General features: G+C 39.3%; 1 protein-coding gene across 1 annotated transcript in view; it reads left to right on the top strand.

Moving 5' to 3' along the window:
• FLT3 (fms related receptor tyrosine kinase 3) overlaps nucleotides 1-17,936 on the top strand; it is a 496,362-nt gene that overhangs the window by 388,497 nt on the left and 89,929 nt on the right. Inside the window, exon 19 of the mRNA XM_086933459.1 lies at nucleotides 4,636-4,760. Within this exon, the coding sequence (XP_086789585.1) occupies nucleotides 4,636-4,760 (125 nt within the window). The remainder of the gene's footprint in view (nucleotides 1-4,635; nucleotides 4,761-17,936) is intronic.

Raw genomic sequence — 17,936 nt, forward strand, 5'->3', positions numbered from 1 at the left:
CCAAAATAAACTAAAGGGAATCCCCACTGGCCATTCTAGCAATCCGCGGTGTTATGAGGAGCCTCTTAATACACCCCATTGATATTGTGAATCGATTTATTTCATAATACACCACCCTCTAGAAGTTGGACCCAGAGGCCACACCCACTCAGGTAAGTGTCTTGCTGGCTCCTTTACGTCTTCCTGTGTTATCAGGCGGGGAACAAGTGCTTTCATAAGAGGCGTTCATGGATGAAGACTTGGCTGATGCTATATCTGCCCTCTCAACATGGGAGTCCTCCAAGGTAGCAGATGGGTCCCAAGGAGAATACTGCAAGATTGTGAAGGACCTCCTTGTGCCCCTTTTGACTCTGGCATTCCAGAAGCAGAAGTCCAGGGCTCTTTGGAGGCTTTAATTAACAAGGCCACTATTATTCTCCTCCCTAAAGACAACAAAGACCGGTTAGATTGTGCCAGCTACCACCCGATGTGCTTAAACAAAGGGGATTTGAAAATCATGGCTAAAGTGCTGGCAACATGCCTGGGTAAGGTAATCGCCCACCTTATCCATGGGTCTCAGGTGGGCTTTGTTCCAGGCTGTATTTCCCGCGACCACTTATGGACAATGGTGCATCTTTTATGCCAATCAAAGAATGCCCCCTCTGCAATGCTAGCACTTTCATTGGATGCTGAGAAGGTGTTTGCTCACATGGAGTGGTGCTGCCTCTTTCAAGTCACGTCTCGTGGGTTTAGGAGAGGGATTCATATGCAAGGTACGCCTTCTCTACAATATTCGACCTCTTCAAAGTTGGATGTGATACTCATAAGGAGTGCCCTTTGTCTCCACACCTCTTCTTAACAATCTTAGAACCCCTCAAGGCCAGCTCTTCTGCAGGTGCAGGAGGTGAAAGGCATTAACATCACAGAGAGAGAGGTCAAAGCCCTTCTATATGCAGATGATATTCTACTCTTATTTTCCCATCCCTGTGCCTCGACACCAGCAACAATATCTAATCTTGACGATTCCTTTCGGTTACATGGCTACAAAATTTAATTGGTCAAAATGAGAGATGCTCCCTTTGTCTCACTCTACTGCGACGGAGTTCATCCATAAGTATATGAGATGGGTCTTCGTATGGCCCTGCTTTCTGGGTGTCCAAATCAATGCAGGTCTCACGCACATGGTGGAGGCCAGCCTCCTTCCAATGATAGAAAGCACAAGGCAGGATGTCCGAGGTGGTAACACCTAAACCTATCCCTTTGGGGGAAGGTACAGACTGTTAAAATGGCGTTACCCACAGGTTCCACTACCTCTTTAGTATGCTTCCTCTTTGAATCCCTAGCAAACTCCTAGTGGGCACAGAGGTGAACATCAACTTCTATATCTGGAGCTGTACAAACCAAGGCTTTGAGCATCCCATATATAGACTGGGGTTTGTGACTACCCCACATGAGATCTTACGGTCTGGCCTTCCATTCATCGAAGCTGGCATTGTACCTGGGCCCATTATGTTATTTATTTATGTTATTTATTTGTTAAGCGCAAACAGCTGCCCCAGCAACGGAGCGTCCCGGCGCTGACCTAACCAATACCAGAGGGGAGGGGGGAACCAGCAGAGGAATTAGATGACAGAGAAGAGATGGGTCTTAAGTGCTTTCCGGAAAGCGATCAGATTGGTTTGGGCACGGATGTGTGGCGGCAGTGAGTTCCATAGCTTAGCTCCTAGGACTTTGAAGGAACGTCCACCCTGTCTACAGAGCTTAGTTCGGGGGACCATCACGAGGTGTTGTCCCAGAGAACGCAAGTTGCGCTGGGGCGTGTATGGTGTATGGGAGGCTCCCTCTGGGTATGCCCCGAACAATTTCTTCTCAATGTCCCATTTCCATCTTTGCCGACATACCTGACCACCTCAAACTATTTGGTGGCCTCCAATATAGTACTTGTGGCAATGGTGTTGTCCTAGAAAGAGGCACACAAACTTGTGGGTGCCCAACTGTAAGGCACTACTGTGGCACAATGCATCCCTCTGTATTGGAGACAAATCATTCTTTTGGGCATCCTGGCATGCAAAGGGGCTCAAGTGGGTGGATCGAATGTATGACAGTGAACTGCCCAAGCCATTCCCTGCTCTGTGGACGGAGTTCAGAGTGACGCTATCTCCAACTACTCCACTGCTTGCGGGACATCCTTGGCACTCAGCTGGTGGTGTTCCCCATCTTGGCTATTCTTCAATACCTCCATGCTCTGGGACGTAATTGTGGAGTAGTCTCTGAACTGTATGGAATGCTCACTAAATTCTTACACTCTGATCCTTCCAACAAATCGACCAGATTAGCTTGTCAACTAATATTGGGCAAGGCCTACTCACCGGAGGAGTGGACGAATCTACTGGAAGGCAATGACAGGGCACTCAAGGACTCCAGACTGAAGTTTCTCTACTTTAAAGTACTCCATGACTAGTATTTGGTTAGCATGGAAACTCAAACGGGCCAATTTACTACCCCACGACCATTGCTGGAATTGCAATGTAGATCGTCGCAACCTATATCATATTCTCTGGTTCTGTCCGACACTCTACATTTACTGGTCGGACAGTCTGGTTTCACTTTCATCTTTAAGATCCCTTCCTTTTTACCCCCACCCCACAACTAGCCCTCCTATATGATCTTTTGGGCATACTGGGCTTGATGATCTATGAGCATAGATAGGTGGCAGACTACCTTGCTGTAGCCAACCTATGCATTCTTAGACATTGGAGACAGCCCACCACACTTACAAATAATGAGTGGTGGATACAGCTTCACAGAGAGCTAGCCATGAATACGCCACATACAAATTGAATTCCTTGAATGAAGTGTGGGGACCTTTCTTGACAATAGATAAGACTGTCCCTGCCTGAGACTCCGCATTTCCAACCTTCCCTCTCTGGAACTGGCGGGATGTGCTTCTTATACTACTTTCGCTGTTCTTGGCAATCTCACTTGGCCCCTTGAGATGCGACCGCACCTTATCCCTTATCTCAATCTTCTGTTAAGACGCTACCTCACCAGGAATCCTCCCCCATCCTTCACCTCATTCCTCCTCCCCTTGTACACCCCCTCCATGGTACCATGCTGTCCCCACTCTTGGTAGTCACAGCAAACTTCTTGTCTCGCCTATGGTCACAACTTATGATGGTTAGTGTACTCTTACTGATTCTGAAGTACTTTATAGTGGTGCCTGTAGCAAATGTTAGTTTGGCTCCGGTTTCTGCCTGGTTTTTTACTTATCAATAATCCCTCATGTTTTACACTGCAAGTGCATACTTGTTTGATTTTGTTATGATCTCGAAAATGAATAAAGAAATGTTGCAAAAAAAAAAGAATGCCCTTATTTTTCAACACACACTACTACACACTAAAGGCCAGATTTACCAAGGGCCTCCACACTCATGGCAGAGGTCCCGCAGTCATGAAGGAGGGCCCAAACTCATGGCGGGAGGCCTGCACTCGTGGCAAGAGCTCCCCACTGCAGTTTCAAATTGATATCCAAGAATTTTATATGTCCACCAGGCGTTGCAGTTGATATTTCCACTTCATTTCTGATCTTCTTATGATTTCAACAGGAGTCAAACATAAACTTGTAGCCAACACGTGTTTCGTATCAAGCTCAATCTTCCATTGACTTCGTCAGGACTACAAAACAAATAATAAACAGCCTAAATAATAATCTTAAATGGTTCATTCTCACTCCTAATATACAACCACTGTGATTGTTAGTGATTGTGAAAGACTGCTTTGTCTTCAATTTTGGAAGGGTTGAGTGGCCGCTCCTAGTCCTTGGAGCACCGTTTATGAACTAATAATCTGGGACATTGTGAAACATGCTTGTGCACATATTTTACCCTGCCACTTCTTTTTCATGGATGTATGACTGTAGTTCAATTTATGAAGGAATATCCTTCAGACATCCGTTATGTTTGAAATGCTTAGGGGCATATTATCAAGGGGGTTTATCTCCGCTTTTTTGGCTTTAAAAGCCAAGAAAGCGGAGATAAAATTATCTCCCTATTACCAAGCTGTCGCTAACACCAGTTAGTGACAGCTAATAGGAGATAGCGACCATCTTGGGCCCCGCTTTGCATGTCAGTGATATTTATCACTAATGACATGCAAAGTGGGCGTGCCAAGATGTTAGCGACTGGAAACAGTCCCTAACATCGCTATCTCCTATTACCAACTTTTGGAGATATTCGCGAATATCTCCAAAAGCTATCACCTGCCCTGAGCAGTTCTTAGCCATGTTATCCAATGGGAGGTGGATAACATGACTAAGAGCATTTGCTCGATAATGCATGAATATCGCTGACTTTTCAGCGATATCCATGCATTGCGGCCGTTTTTTATCGCATTTGCGATAAACCTTGCTAATAGCAAGGTTTATCTGCGATAAAAATCGCCGATGTGCGGCGATAATTTTTGTCTCTAAACAAGTTAGAGACAAAAATTATCGCTAGTTGTTGGTAATATGCCCCTTAGTTTTTTTGTTGATAATTGTTTGAATGTTTAAATGCCTCATGCAATATATGGACTACTTGAAAATGAATTATTCAAAACCGATATTGCAGTTATGCAAACAGCTATGCGGTTTCTAAAAAGTATGGCTCTCTTCCACAGAAAGTATGACCTATGAAAACAGAAGGCCATATGAAGAGGAAGAAATAAATATACTCACGTATGAGGATCTACTCTGTTTTTCTTACCAAGTTGCTAAAGGAATGGAATTTCTTGAATCAAAACAGGTATGTTTGTTGGTGGGTTCTCATATTTAGGTCTAGATAAAGGATCTTTGCATCTATTCACATGCCTGCATTTTTTTGCCTGACTTGTATGCATCTGCCGATCTGTCTTGTCTCATCAACTGAATTTGTTTGCACTGTATCAGTCAGTTTGACTTCCTATTTCTACACGTCAGCTTTTGTTTTTTGCACCTAGCTCATAGTTTGTCCCACCAACCTAACTTAATTCTTTTATCTATCTGTGTCTCTTCATCCAATCATCTGTCTGTTGATCCTTCTCTTCAGTGTTTTCACAAACTGTGCATTCACCTATTCCACCCCACCTGAATATATACATGTCTGTCAATCTCTTCGTCGGTTGTCTGTCAATGTCACAATTCACAGGATCTAATTAAATGGTACTTTCGTGCTTGTATTTTTAAAGAACAGATTAGGCATGATCTAGATTGTTTCATAACCGTTGAAAATAATTGCTTTGGAACAGCACATCAACTTCGTGTGTTTAAATACCATTATCACATTTATCTTATCATAGTAAAATATTCAGTACTTGCTCTGAGCAGCAACATCAGTTACAATATTATCTAAGCTACTACTGTGACAGCAACCCTAAACAATAATAATCTGAATTACATTAAGAAAATATGACATCAACACAATCCGAACCATCCACAATGTCCATTGAATACTAGACCAAGAAAAATCTTCTCCCTTTGTTTCCCCAGGGCCAATAAGGTACTGAAAGGTAAAAAGATAATATTAGCTGAATAAATCAAGCCACAGTTTATTGAAAAAAGAGAACCAGATCTGATAGACACTTACAACCATCACATATATACCCATGATAACACAGTACCTTCAAACCGAGTACTGTGTACTTAGAGCTGTGCTAACTGGCAAATTATATGTTTGAAACTTGATAGGGCCTCCTGACAACTGCAGTCACCCAGGGAACATAACATGCGTTTGACTGATTTGCCTAATAGTACTATGTAATTTACAGGTCAACGAAATAACAAAAGCTAAGGAAAACCTATAGCCCCAAACTCTTATCATACCATCACAGTGAGTCCTCCAAACGGTGCTGCATTTTTCGGATGTTTTTCTTTTTAAAATGGTCAAAGAGTTTTAAAATATGTCTTGAAAAGGAGAGAAGATGTTGTGTTTTTATCAAATATTGGTTTCTCTGAAGTCTTGGGTTAGTTGTTCAGAAGCTCAGATTCTTTTTCCTTTAACAGAATTTCGGACAGTTTCTATAGTACATTTTTCCTTTAGGATTCTCATCTTTTGTCGGGTAGGTTCTCGTGATGGTGTCTGCAAAAGAGGCCTCCTCTACCCTCTGCACACTCAGTTGCAGACAGATGGATGATATGCATGTCTATAAAAGTATGTTGCTTGACAGAAAAACATCGCAAAATGTAGGGCCTTTGGTTCTCTAGATCAGGATTAGCTGTCCAAAGATGTAGCAGCAATCATATCATTCTAATTCACTCACTTGTCTCACAAAGTCTGCGGTGATTCCCTCCATAGACCTTATAAGCCAACCAACAATGGCAAAGCCAATAGGTCATCAGTGACCGCCTGCCTTTTGACTTTACCAATGCTGATTTTGTTTGTGAATGATTTTTGTATGAAGACACATGAAACATGAGAGAAGCCCTGTAGCACTGTTGGGGGATCTGTCGGTCTCTAGCCTAAGTAAAGCAAGCTTTGTCTAAAAGCCAATATATATATAGGCATATAGATAACTTTAAAAGCTCACATTGCACCAATGGTCCCTAACATTGAAGGGGACAACCTATTACAGACATGGGCACATTGTGCAGGAGCCGAATGCCATCACTCACATTCAGGTAAGCCAATGACTGATGTAGGACAAGCCTGTACCCCATGCTGTATTCTGTGATGGGTGGAAGTAAATGTGAATGGCACTACAGCACACCTGTGACTAAAAAAGGCTGACATAAAGCCCCATTAATTAAGTGTTATATATACATTTGGATATGAAAAGCAAAGGATTATGGCTAATACTAGGCCTAAAATGACAACGGACATTACCTTCACTCTTGTTGCACCCATGAAATAGTGTTCCTTTTATTATGCGCTAAGAAGGCTCAAACCCTCCCCTTTTTTGGATCCAAACTGAAGAATCTGAGGAATAGCAGTCACCCCAAGCAACTGATCGTGGGGCATTTCACAGTGACTCAAATGAGCATACCTTGGGCATTGGCGACTGCTTTGCTGCTGCTGTGTGTATTCTCTTGATGTTTACCGTAGGTTTATTAATGGTGTGACCATTTTATAGTCTTTTTATGAAACATTTGGTTTAAGTATTGTTGTGCTGCTAGGTACTCCCCACCAAAGTATAACAGCTCAATGGTACTATCATTCCTATGCAGCTATTTCTTTAGGATTAGGACTCCTAACTTTACTACTCCTAAACTGATAAAAATCCTAACTTTACGACTTTCGGTATTCACAGAAGGCATTTAGGAGTCCTAACTTTACTACTCCTAAACTGAGAAAAATCCTAACTTTAAGACTTTCAGTATTCACAGAAGGCATTTAGGAGTCCTAAAATTAGGACTCCTAACTTTACTACTCCTAAACTGAGAAAAATCCTAACTTTAAGACTTTCAGTATTCACAGAAGGCATTTAGGAGTCCTAAAGTTAGGACTCCTAACTTCTGTGAATACCGAAATGAGTAAGTGCCTTCTGTGAATACCAAAATGAGTAAGTGCCTTCTGTGAATACCAAAATGGTAGTAAGTTTAGGATTTTGTCCTAAGTTAGTCCTGTGAATCAGGCCCAATATTCATACACCTTGCCCATAATTCTCTATTTATTACTTATAGTGACTCCATCAAATTGCTTACCACAAAATCAGATTCTTTCTTCTGATCTAATGTTTGAAATTTGCCTTGAGGCCCAAACATATTTCAGTAATCCTTGCTCACTATGATGCTAAAACATACTGGGCTTCATTAAGATGGCGGTCGGACGAGTGTCTAACCACCATCGCACCGGGATTGGAACCTCCCGACAAGTAGTCGATGGCTCCAACCACTATATTATGATATGACCGCTGTGTAGGTGGTCGAAAAACATGCCTTTTTCTATTGTGGCTTGTGCTGTGGCCCAGAAAACGGCCACAGCACAAGCCGCAGTAGAAAAAAGGATGTTTTAAACATCCATGCCCGTGTGCCAGGCACCATCTGGTGCCTTGAACACGGGCCATAGATGTTGGGGGGGGCACTGCTACATGCCCCCAGAGTCCCTTTACGACAACCTTTCCATGGCGGTGGGACCACCATGAAAAGGCTGTTGGAAACAGACATTGTAATCCATATGGCGGTGCCTGTGCATGCACATCCTTCATTGTAGTAATTACTGTAGTAATTACTGTAGTAATTACTGTCCGACCACCGCCGAGAAGGGCTGTCCGAGGCAGTGGTCTTTCCCCCACCCTCTGGCTCTGACCGCGAGTATTGTAATCCCGTGGTCGGATCCCCTGGCCTAGATGTTGGACGGACTGTCACAACTTGTCGTGGCAGTCTGCCGAACATCGTAAATAAGGGCCACTATTCTGAATATTTTTAAATCTTTGAAAATAATCCAAGTCTCACATGAAAATCTGGAAAACAAATTACACTCAGCCATTATTCTTAATGATGCCTCTTATGTCACGATGTAATGGTCAGCAGTGACATTTCCAATTATGCAGGTCATAATTGTGTGTATTTTAATTCATGGTGAATATTTTGTATGTTAGGAAACTTGTATCTGTTGGATAACTGATTAAATGCGTTGTGTATGATTTTATATGTGTAATAAATACCTCATACCGTTTTTATATATAGTTGTACATTGTTTTTTGCTATTGTGACTGATTCAGAACTGTGATTTTTGTGGTTAAGGGGATACTATTGCTCCAGCAGGGACAGCACCAACTTCATGAAGGGTACTGTCATTTGAGGCTCTTTTGTTGTTCAGTTAACTGCACCAGAATGCTGAGATGATGGTTCCAACGTTCACTAAAGTTTTTGAAAGTTCCAGCTTATTGGTTCTTTTAAAACATGTTTAGTTACTTGATCAACAAATATAAGAAGTGTTCAGGTTTTAAAAATGGTAGCATATGCAATAAGGTAATGTGTTGTGATGATTCACATTACCTTTGCTTTTGATGGACGGGGATCATTCATGACAGACAGAAATGCGTGGCTTGTCTAAGTGGTTATTATTATGTACTATTTAGAACAAAAATCTTGTCATACAAAATTATCAACTTAAAAATATCCGCTACACAAGCATATTGGGTTTGAGTGGTAATGTAAATAAAAAAATATTGATTACAAAAATATGGTCCCTGTAAATTTCAAGTTAAACAAAATATCAAATTACAAAATATAGTACCTTTGAATTCCTATGTACATTATGGAATCATACAAAATATTGCAATGTTAAGCATCAAACATTTAAATATTGATATATTAAAACAAAATAAATACAAATTCTATAGATATCAAATCTATAACATTATAATGTACCTAAATTAGTGTTTTCAGTGCAAGGAACATTTCAAAGAAAGTATCACTAACGCAGAATTAGAAAGGCGATCATATTCAAAGTATAAAGTAGTTAACAAATCAGAAAAAAACTCCAAAATTCGTAAACAGTATAAATAAAAGTAACACTAAGGGCCTCATTACGATGGCCGAGGGACCGCCACCGACAGGGCGTAGGTGGCGGTCCTTCAGATCTACGTCCGCCATATTGCAATGGCTTCTGGATGGGTGGCGGTCTGAAACACTGACCACCCCGGTCCCGCCTGGCAGTCTTTATCCGACCGCCTGACGGATCTCCCTGAAGTCATTGAATGGCGTATTATAAGGATTCCTTTCTGCCGGTCGTTCTGCGGTGGACAAACCGCAGGCGGAAATTAATTTGGTGGCCCGTAGCGGGCCCCAATAACCCCCAGGGACATAGGCCCTGTGGGACACTTATGGTACTCCCTACATATCCCTACACCATGTTACTGCCGTGTAGTGCAGGGATATGTGTGGGATTTCTGTTTTGTCTTGCAGCAGCTGCTGGAGAGCGCAGCACAAAACATGGGCAATGTGACCGCCACAGTGGCGGTCACATCCTAATTTGCCCCATGCGACTGCCGCCTTGTAGGCGGGCCGTCTCAAATACGATTGAATGGCAGATTTCCGTCTGTCATCCTAATGACCCCTAAGCTATCCAAAGAAAAATTAAGGCTGTCACAAGGTATTTGGACAAAATATCGGATGAAAAATATTGTGATGTGAATATATTGTGTGAAAAATATTATGATGTCAAAAATATCGTGGACAGGAATATCGACGATATTAAAGACGATATTATTTTAAGTGTTATTTCAAATATTGTTGTAGAAAATATTGTTTTTGTAAATATCGCTGTAATTAATATTTTTGGGGGTAATTAATTTTTTTTGCAGTATATAATCAGTGTTTATGTGGAATTCTGTGTTGATAACTAGTTTGCAATTTCTTTAAATTAATTTGTAAATATCATAAATATCATAAATAATTATTTAGGTATTATTAGATTAATTTATTAATTTCTATAGATTTTAGTATTATAGGAGCAAGATGTTGAGTTTATAGAGGAAAAGTGTAGGAAGATTTTAAAAATAGGGTTGTAGTCATTTGTTTGCAAAATTTGGCATATGTAAATAAAATGTAATATTTTGAAGCTTACTTTGACAGCATTTCACATTATGTTTTAATTACAATGGGGTCGATTAGGATGGCGGGCGGATGGCTGCCGCCGGTCCGGCAGTAGCAACCGCCGAACCGGCGGCGGCCATTCACCCGCGATCGAAACCTGGAAAACTGCTGGTCCAATTCGCATCTCGGTCGTGACCACGGTGGTGTGATTTTCCACCCGCCACTTTTCCGCCGGTTGCAGTCCGCCCACTTGCCTGGCAGGCACAGCTGGCCTGCTACAATTGTTGTGGATGAGGGCCAAACACTGCCGGCAAGATTATGATGCCGGTGGTAGTCATCCTTTCCCCTGCTGTAGAACTGCCATGGAAAGGGTGGCAGAGACATGTTCCGGGGACCCATTGCGGGCCCCCAATATGTTGGGGGGGTGGGTGCACTGGGGGGTACCGATGGTACCCTCTAAATTTCTATGTGCCAGGTGGCAGGCACTCTTCAGTGCAGGGAGATGCAGGAGATGCAGGACATGCTGGACATGCAGGGCATGCTCCTTTTAACATTGCGGCGGAGCTGCAGCTACCGCCGCATTGTTAATCGCCCACATCCGACCGCCGCAGTCGGAATTCGACTGAAGAGCATCCTAACTGGACCGGCGGTTACGCTGCGGTCCTTGCAGGTTTTCTTTTCATGCTACCATGGCTGTCGGGGAGGTTTTTCGACTGCCATCTTAATCGGCCCCTAAGTTAGCAAAATTGTGCATTTGTAAAACAATTTTGTAATACATTTAATATATGTTTTCTATAATTTAAGTATATATTGTTACGTTAAATATGAATTGTAATTTTTATTTAAATTTGGTTTAATATTTAATTTATAAATTAAACTTTTCATAAAATATGTCTATTATAAATAATATTTTTAATATGTTTAATTGATTGAATTTGCATACAAGCATGTTGTACAAAAATACATTTAGATTAAGATTAAAATGTTAAAAAATAATGTTGATTGGTAATTTTCTATCAAATAAAACATATTGTTCTGTTAATTCTTAGAAATTAATTTGTTTGTTTGTACAGTTAGTTATTTTGGGAGATTTGTTATTTCACATCTGTTCCATGTATGTGATGAAAAATATTGTATATTATATATTTATATTATTATGAAATTATTTTATTTTATTTTATAAATTATTTTGAATGTAGGTTGTTTCATTTGTTAAAGTGATTTTTTTTTGTTTATTTTATGTACAATGTATATGTTCATGAATAATTTTTTGTTAATCAAATTAATAGTTAATTTATCATAAAATGTTTAATTTAAAAATGTTTTATTTACATGTTGTTTTTTCTGGTAATTATGTTAAACATTAGTGTCCAACACCTTCTCCTAAATAGCTTACACTGCAGTGAGAATAGTAATTATAACCTCTTTCGTGTCTAACACCTTCCCCCAAATGGCTGGAGTGGGATTAACAAATGTCACTCCTTAAGTGTCCAACATCCTCCCCAAAATGCTTATAGTGGAGTGGGAATGGTAAATACCATGCCCTTTAGTGTCCAACAGCTTCCTCAAAATAGTCTAGGTTGGTGTGGAAATAGTACATATAAGTCCTTTAGGGTCCAAACCCCTTCCCAATATGGCTTACATTCAAGTGGGAATAGTAAATGTGAACTTTTTAGTGTCCAGCACCTTCTCCAAATGGCTTAGATTTGAGTGTGAATGGTAATTGTCACCCCTAGTATCCAACTTCTTCCCCTAAATGGCTTAAATTGGAGTGAGAATAGTAAATGTCACACCTTTAGTGTCCAACACTTTACTCAAAATGGCTAAGATTTGAGTGGGAATAGTACATGTTTATCCTTTATTGGCCAACACCTTTTCTTAAATGTCTTAGATTAGAGTAGAAATACTAATTGCAATGAAGAAAATTATGACTAAAATAGTTTCAACAGAAGTGGAAGTTCAATTTTGTAACATGTTTGATTAAAATGTAAGTAGAAGATGTAAACATGTAAGTGTTGCATTTTTAGCATATATTATGGATATTAATATTTTTTGCACAGGAAATGATGACAGTTTATTATTTAATTTTAATTTTTACATTTTATTGTATTTACATATTTACATATCTTAAGCATATATAGTTTATGTATAAAAGATATTCTTAAACCAAACTTTTTATACATTTTTGAAATACAAAAAATTTTATATATGTTTTAAATAGTGTTTGATATTTTGCATTTTTACAATACTTTTGCAAATATGGAAGAATTTTTTTCATAGATACATTTTTTGAAGGTACTTTTTTATAATACAGTTTGCATATGTTTTTGAGTATATTATACATAATACTATATTAATATATTTGTTTGTATAGTATCATTTATTGCATAATTACATAACTTTATATATTTTCATTAAACATTTATTTACATTTTTGATATTTTTCAGAATTGATTTACACATTTTAAATATTTTTCTTAAAGTCACATTGTTTTCTATAGCGAAACGATGGCATCAATACTTCCAGGATTTATAAGCTTATAAGCTTGCTAAGGTATGGTTATTCTTCTGTCAAGTATTGTTTATTTGATCAGGATATCTCCAATCACTAGCTGTCTGGTGAAGGACGTGCACTCATACACAAAAGTCAAAGGGGCATATATGTTAAAGAGTTGCATCACCCTTGTGTAAATTAGATTTAGCAAGCCACACTTTTGTGGCTTGATAAATCTAGAGTAAAGCAACACTGCACAAATCTCTGCGTTGCGTCGCCCTGCCCCAGCGAGGCATTGCATGTCTGAATCAAGGGTGTTCCCATGCACCACCAATGGATTTTGGTGCTTTCCCTGTTTTACCATAATTGGTAGACCTGGGGATGCATCAAAATGCTCCTAATTGTTTCCTCTTTCTCTGTATGCTGCATATTGCAGCACGAATACAAAGAGGAAAATGATGACTCAGGGGATTGTTTTTGTGCAGGAAACCATCCCTTCGTACACAAAAACAATCCTGCTTACAATGCAGGCACCCTTACTCCATGGTATAAGGGTGCCTGAATTGGCGCTAGGGAGCACATTGTGCGCCGGTACTGGGAAATGACAGGAATGCGTTGTATAATGTTCAGTATTTGGCATTCCTGCCCTTTCCCAATCACCCAGAGCAGCGAGGTGGTTGCTGTGCTGCATGATGTTTTAATAAGTAGGCCTCTAAGCCCATTGCTATTCACAAACTGCACTTGCACCGTTACTACAGCAAGAAAGGAGCCAAAACAGTAGTAAATGTACACCAGCTCAGAGCATGAGCAATTCCAGCGATACACATGGTCAACAACTGATATTGCAACATTTTCCCATGGAACTCAGTGACCTGAGTGACTTAAAATAAAAGTCCACAGGAAACAATGTTAAATTAAAATAAAATATTTAAAATAGTAAAACATTTAAATAGATACAATTTATAGGTAAATAATTCTCTAAAAATAAAACATATTTCCTATTTCATTTTAAAATATTTTAATACATATTTTAAATGTTATAATTAATGTAACATAGGTTTTTTTATTAAAATATATTTAGTTTACTTATACTGTATTCTGTACATCATGTTTTATAGATTTTAGTGCATGATAAAAAATATGTTTTTTGTTTTCGGTGGTAAGATTTTTGATCTAAACTTTAATAATAATTTTAATTTATTTTAATACATTAAAAATTACATTTTCTATTAAAATTACGTTAAATCTGCTGTAGCATTTTCTACATTTTTTTCTACATTTAAAATACATACATAAAATGTGTTTACAATAGTAATTAACGTAAAAATATTCTTAACAGTTTTTTTTCAAGCTGAATTACTTTGTTTACTTTTGCTTTACCATAGAGAGAGCTGCAGCATTGAGGCAGAATTTCAAAACTTATGAATACACCTCCATATTCAAATGTGGCAGGTAAAATACGAAAGAGGCATCCACTGCTTTCCTGCCATGTTCATTTAGTAAACTTTCTGCTGCTCTAATTTTTTACATGGAAGCTGGAGGGACACAGCCCATGTGTCCCACTGACAACATTGCACTAGTGGAAAGAAGAAGGCCCCAATGAGATTACATTAAGACGAATGAAGAGGAGGCTCAGGTGATTGCTATGCCATGTAAGTGGTGGATCCATTGTTGGGCTATGGTTACCCTTGTGCATTCCTTTAGGAGTGCACCACTGAATTTTTGAGGTGTCTTGAAGAGATCAAGTACAAGGGCTCTGGTCTCTCTTCTGTCTCTGCAAATTACATGCTTATCTTGCTCTCCCAGATACAGAGCTTTTCCACAAGCACATATCTCTGGTGCAGAGTGTCAAAGGATAAGCACTGTCTTGAATTAATTCAGAAGTTTGCCTCCTTCACGTTCTGTTTGGGACAAGCCTGTATGCTCCTTTTCTTTCTTTAAAGTCTTACTTGACAGAGGCACTTTCTGACTTTACTTCTTGCTCCAAGATCGCTCCTTCTGCATGATGCTTTTTTCATAAGGATAAGGAAGGAAGGAAGAAAGGGCCTGATTTATATGTTGGCAGAGAGAGAACTCTGATACAAAAGAGTACCCTCCCCATCATCATTATGGTCCGCCCACCAGATTTAAAAGCAGGCATGATGATGGCGGAATGACTCTGTCTCCACAGTCATCAAACCCCACTGACGAAGGGATGGCTTTATGTCCTCCCATGTACTCTAGATGGCTGGACATAGAGCCATTGTAAATGTCAATCACAAGCAGAAAAAACCTGGTGGTAAGGATCATTGAAAAGTGCTCAATGTCCTTCTCAATGTGGGAGTAAACTACTAGTGTTAGGGGGTATTGTTTTTATGTTATTTTATAAAAGAAAATCCCACTTTGGGATTTTCTTTTTGAAAAAAAAAAAACTTTTATTAGGTTGGCATACAGCATGTCATTTTTCCATAGGCATAGAGCAAACACACAGTGCATTGACAAGAACCCCTGTGGCGGTGGTTTCTGCAAATGCTAGAAATTGTCTGCTGGGCCAGAGGACATTTCTAAAATTGGCAGGCATAATTAGTAAAGACTGCCAATCGTGGCTGACCAGTTTTCTGTGGCTCACGTCCTGATTCCTCTTCACACCTACATACTTTTCTCCCTGTAAAAGGAGCTTACCAGCCAGTACTATGCAAATGCTCTGGTTGCTTTATGTCTGTGGGTCCTTTGCCCCTAATCACACATTATTGTACATGTGATTTTTTCTTCAGGGATATTTTTCTAGATTCTAATATTCTGCTCCTTTTGGAACTGGTCCTCTCCTTCTGTTAAGGAGTCTGTGAGTGTTAGGTTCCTCTACAATTTTCTACCTTTGATATTCCAGTTTGCCTTGAGGATTGTTGATGCAACTTGACATTTTGTGCCAGTTGGTCACTAGGTTATTCTAATGCAATTCTCAGGCAGACATTGGATGTTCGTTATCTGTTTATCATTAGTCCAAATACTCTTTGATTTTCTAATGATCCAACTGAACTAAAATAATTTCTGTATTCTCTTCTGGTCTACTTTGTCTTTCGCCCAGGCCATTTTGCTTCTGACTGCTCCTAGGTCGGATACCTCATTGACAATCCTTCCGGAACAGCCTTGGCTTGGGTCCCTCCATTAATTGCAGATTCAATTCTGTACCTTGATGAATATGCAACCTTCCTTTGTTCATAAAAGTGGATGTCCAGGAGGCTTACAATGAATTCTCTGCTGAAGAGGGTACAGCAATATCGTGCAAAGAAATGGTGATGTACTCTCTTAGGTTAACCATTTTCATGACCACATTAGTGCTGGATGTAAAGAAATTAATTGAAACTTTTCCAGTGAGGATTTAAGGAAAAGATTAAGGGTGTATTAATATATTCAGCTTGATCCATGTCCTTGGCATAGTTAGTAGAATTACCCACTAGTTAACACTATCCTGGTTCCACTGCAACTTAAAATCAAAATCTTCTTTCACAAAACCGAATTATTGAAATGGTATAGACATTGTATAAGGTAAAGAAGAACAGATCTATCTTTGTGCTTCAGATGTGTTAGCGGTTAGAGTTAAAATACGTTTAATGCAACACTTTGCATATACATTCAACAATACTTCTTAATAATTCCTATCAAGGAACTCCAAGAGGAGGTTATGAGAATGTGCGATAACTCTGCTATTTCTGAATACAGGTAATAAGTCCACATTAGACTACGTTTGGAGGTCCTTCTGGTGGCCAACACTGATAAAGTTCATATTGCTGAACAAAAGTTCAGCAATAAGTTATCTGTTGTTTGGTGTGTGTTCAAGAGCAAACTCGATGAAATACTTTTTAGTTATATAATCCCTCTTTCAGTACCACCGAAACCATGGCAAACAATTTCTACAGACTTTATTATTGATCCCCTAACTTCTAATGTTTTCCAAGTGGTTATGGTTATGGTTACAGTAGATGTGTTTCCAAGATGGCCCATATTACATCATTCAAGAATGTTCCACAAGCTCCTAACATGACTCAAGATTTCATCACTGATGTATTTTGTCTTCATAGCCTTCCAACTGTTGTAAACTCCGGTCAAGGATCCCAATACTTTTCTTGCTTCTGGAAGGCTCTATACTCAGCACTAGGAATCCAATGGGCCATTGTTTCTACTTGTCTTCCTTAATCAGATGGCCAAACGGAAAAGGTGAACCGATACATAGAATAGTACATATGTTGTTTCTGTATTGCTACTCATAATAGTTGGTCAAATTATCAGGAATTGGTCGATTTTTATTGTTGTAATGTCAACCACAGTGACACAAAGGTGACTTCATTCTTCTGTCTTCTGTCTTTCCATACTTTTCAGATTCACCTAAGATTGATCATGTTGTTCTGGTTGTTTAAATATAATTAAATTATTTAAAAGAATTATGAGACAAGTTTGCTGAAAGTATTATAAAGGGTAAAGATGATATTTCTATGAGTGTCAATCAACTTCAACAACCTGCTCCAACGTTTTCTCTGAGAGATTGTGCCTGGCTGTTGTCCCATATCTTTTCTGCTCAATCTCTGCCCTTCAAACTTAGGCCATCATTTTTTGGACCATTCCACACTATCAGCCACACCAATCATGTGATTTTTTTGCATTTAATTAATTACATATTGGAAAGTCCATACAGTTTTCCATGTTTCTCAAATGAATCAAAATTTTACTGATCGCTTTAAAATAGAAGTTCCAGTTCCTTTACCGGTTATAGTTCACAATGATCTGGAATATGTATTCAAAGCAAGTTATGATTCTTGAATCATCAGAGGACAACCTCAGTTTTTGATCAATTGGAAAAGCTATCCTCTTAGGGATGTGTTTGTTAACCACTTCTTCTGTTCACACTCCTTCCCTTATCTGACAGTTTTTGAACTCTTTTCCTGCTGAACCTGGGGCTCCGAAAGGGGATGTACAATTATACCATGCAAGTGGTGG

The sequence above is a fragment of the Lissotriton vulgaris genome, chromosome 8, assembly GCF_964263255.1.
Source record: "Lissotriton vulgaris chromosome 8, aLisVul1.2, whole genome shotgun sequence".
Classification (NCBI taxonomy): Eukaryota; Metazoa; Chordata; class Amphibia; order Caudata; family Salamandridae; genus Lissotriton; species Lissotriton vulgaris.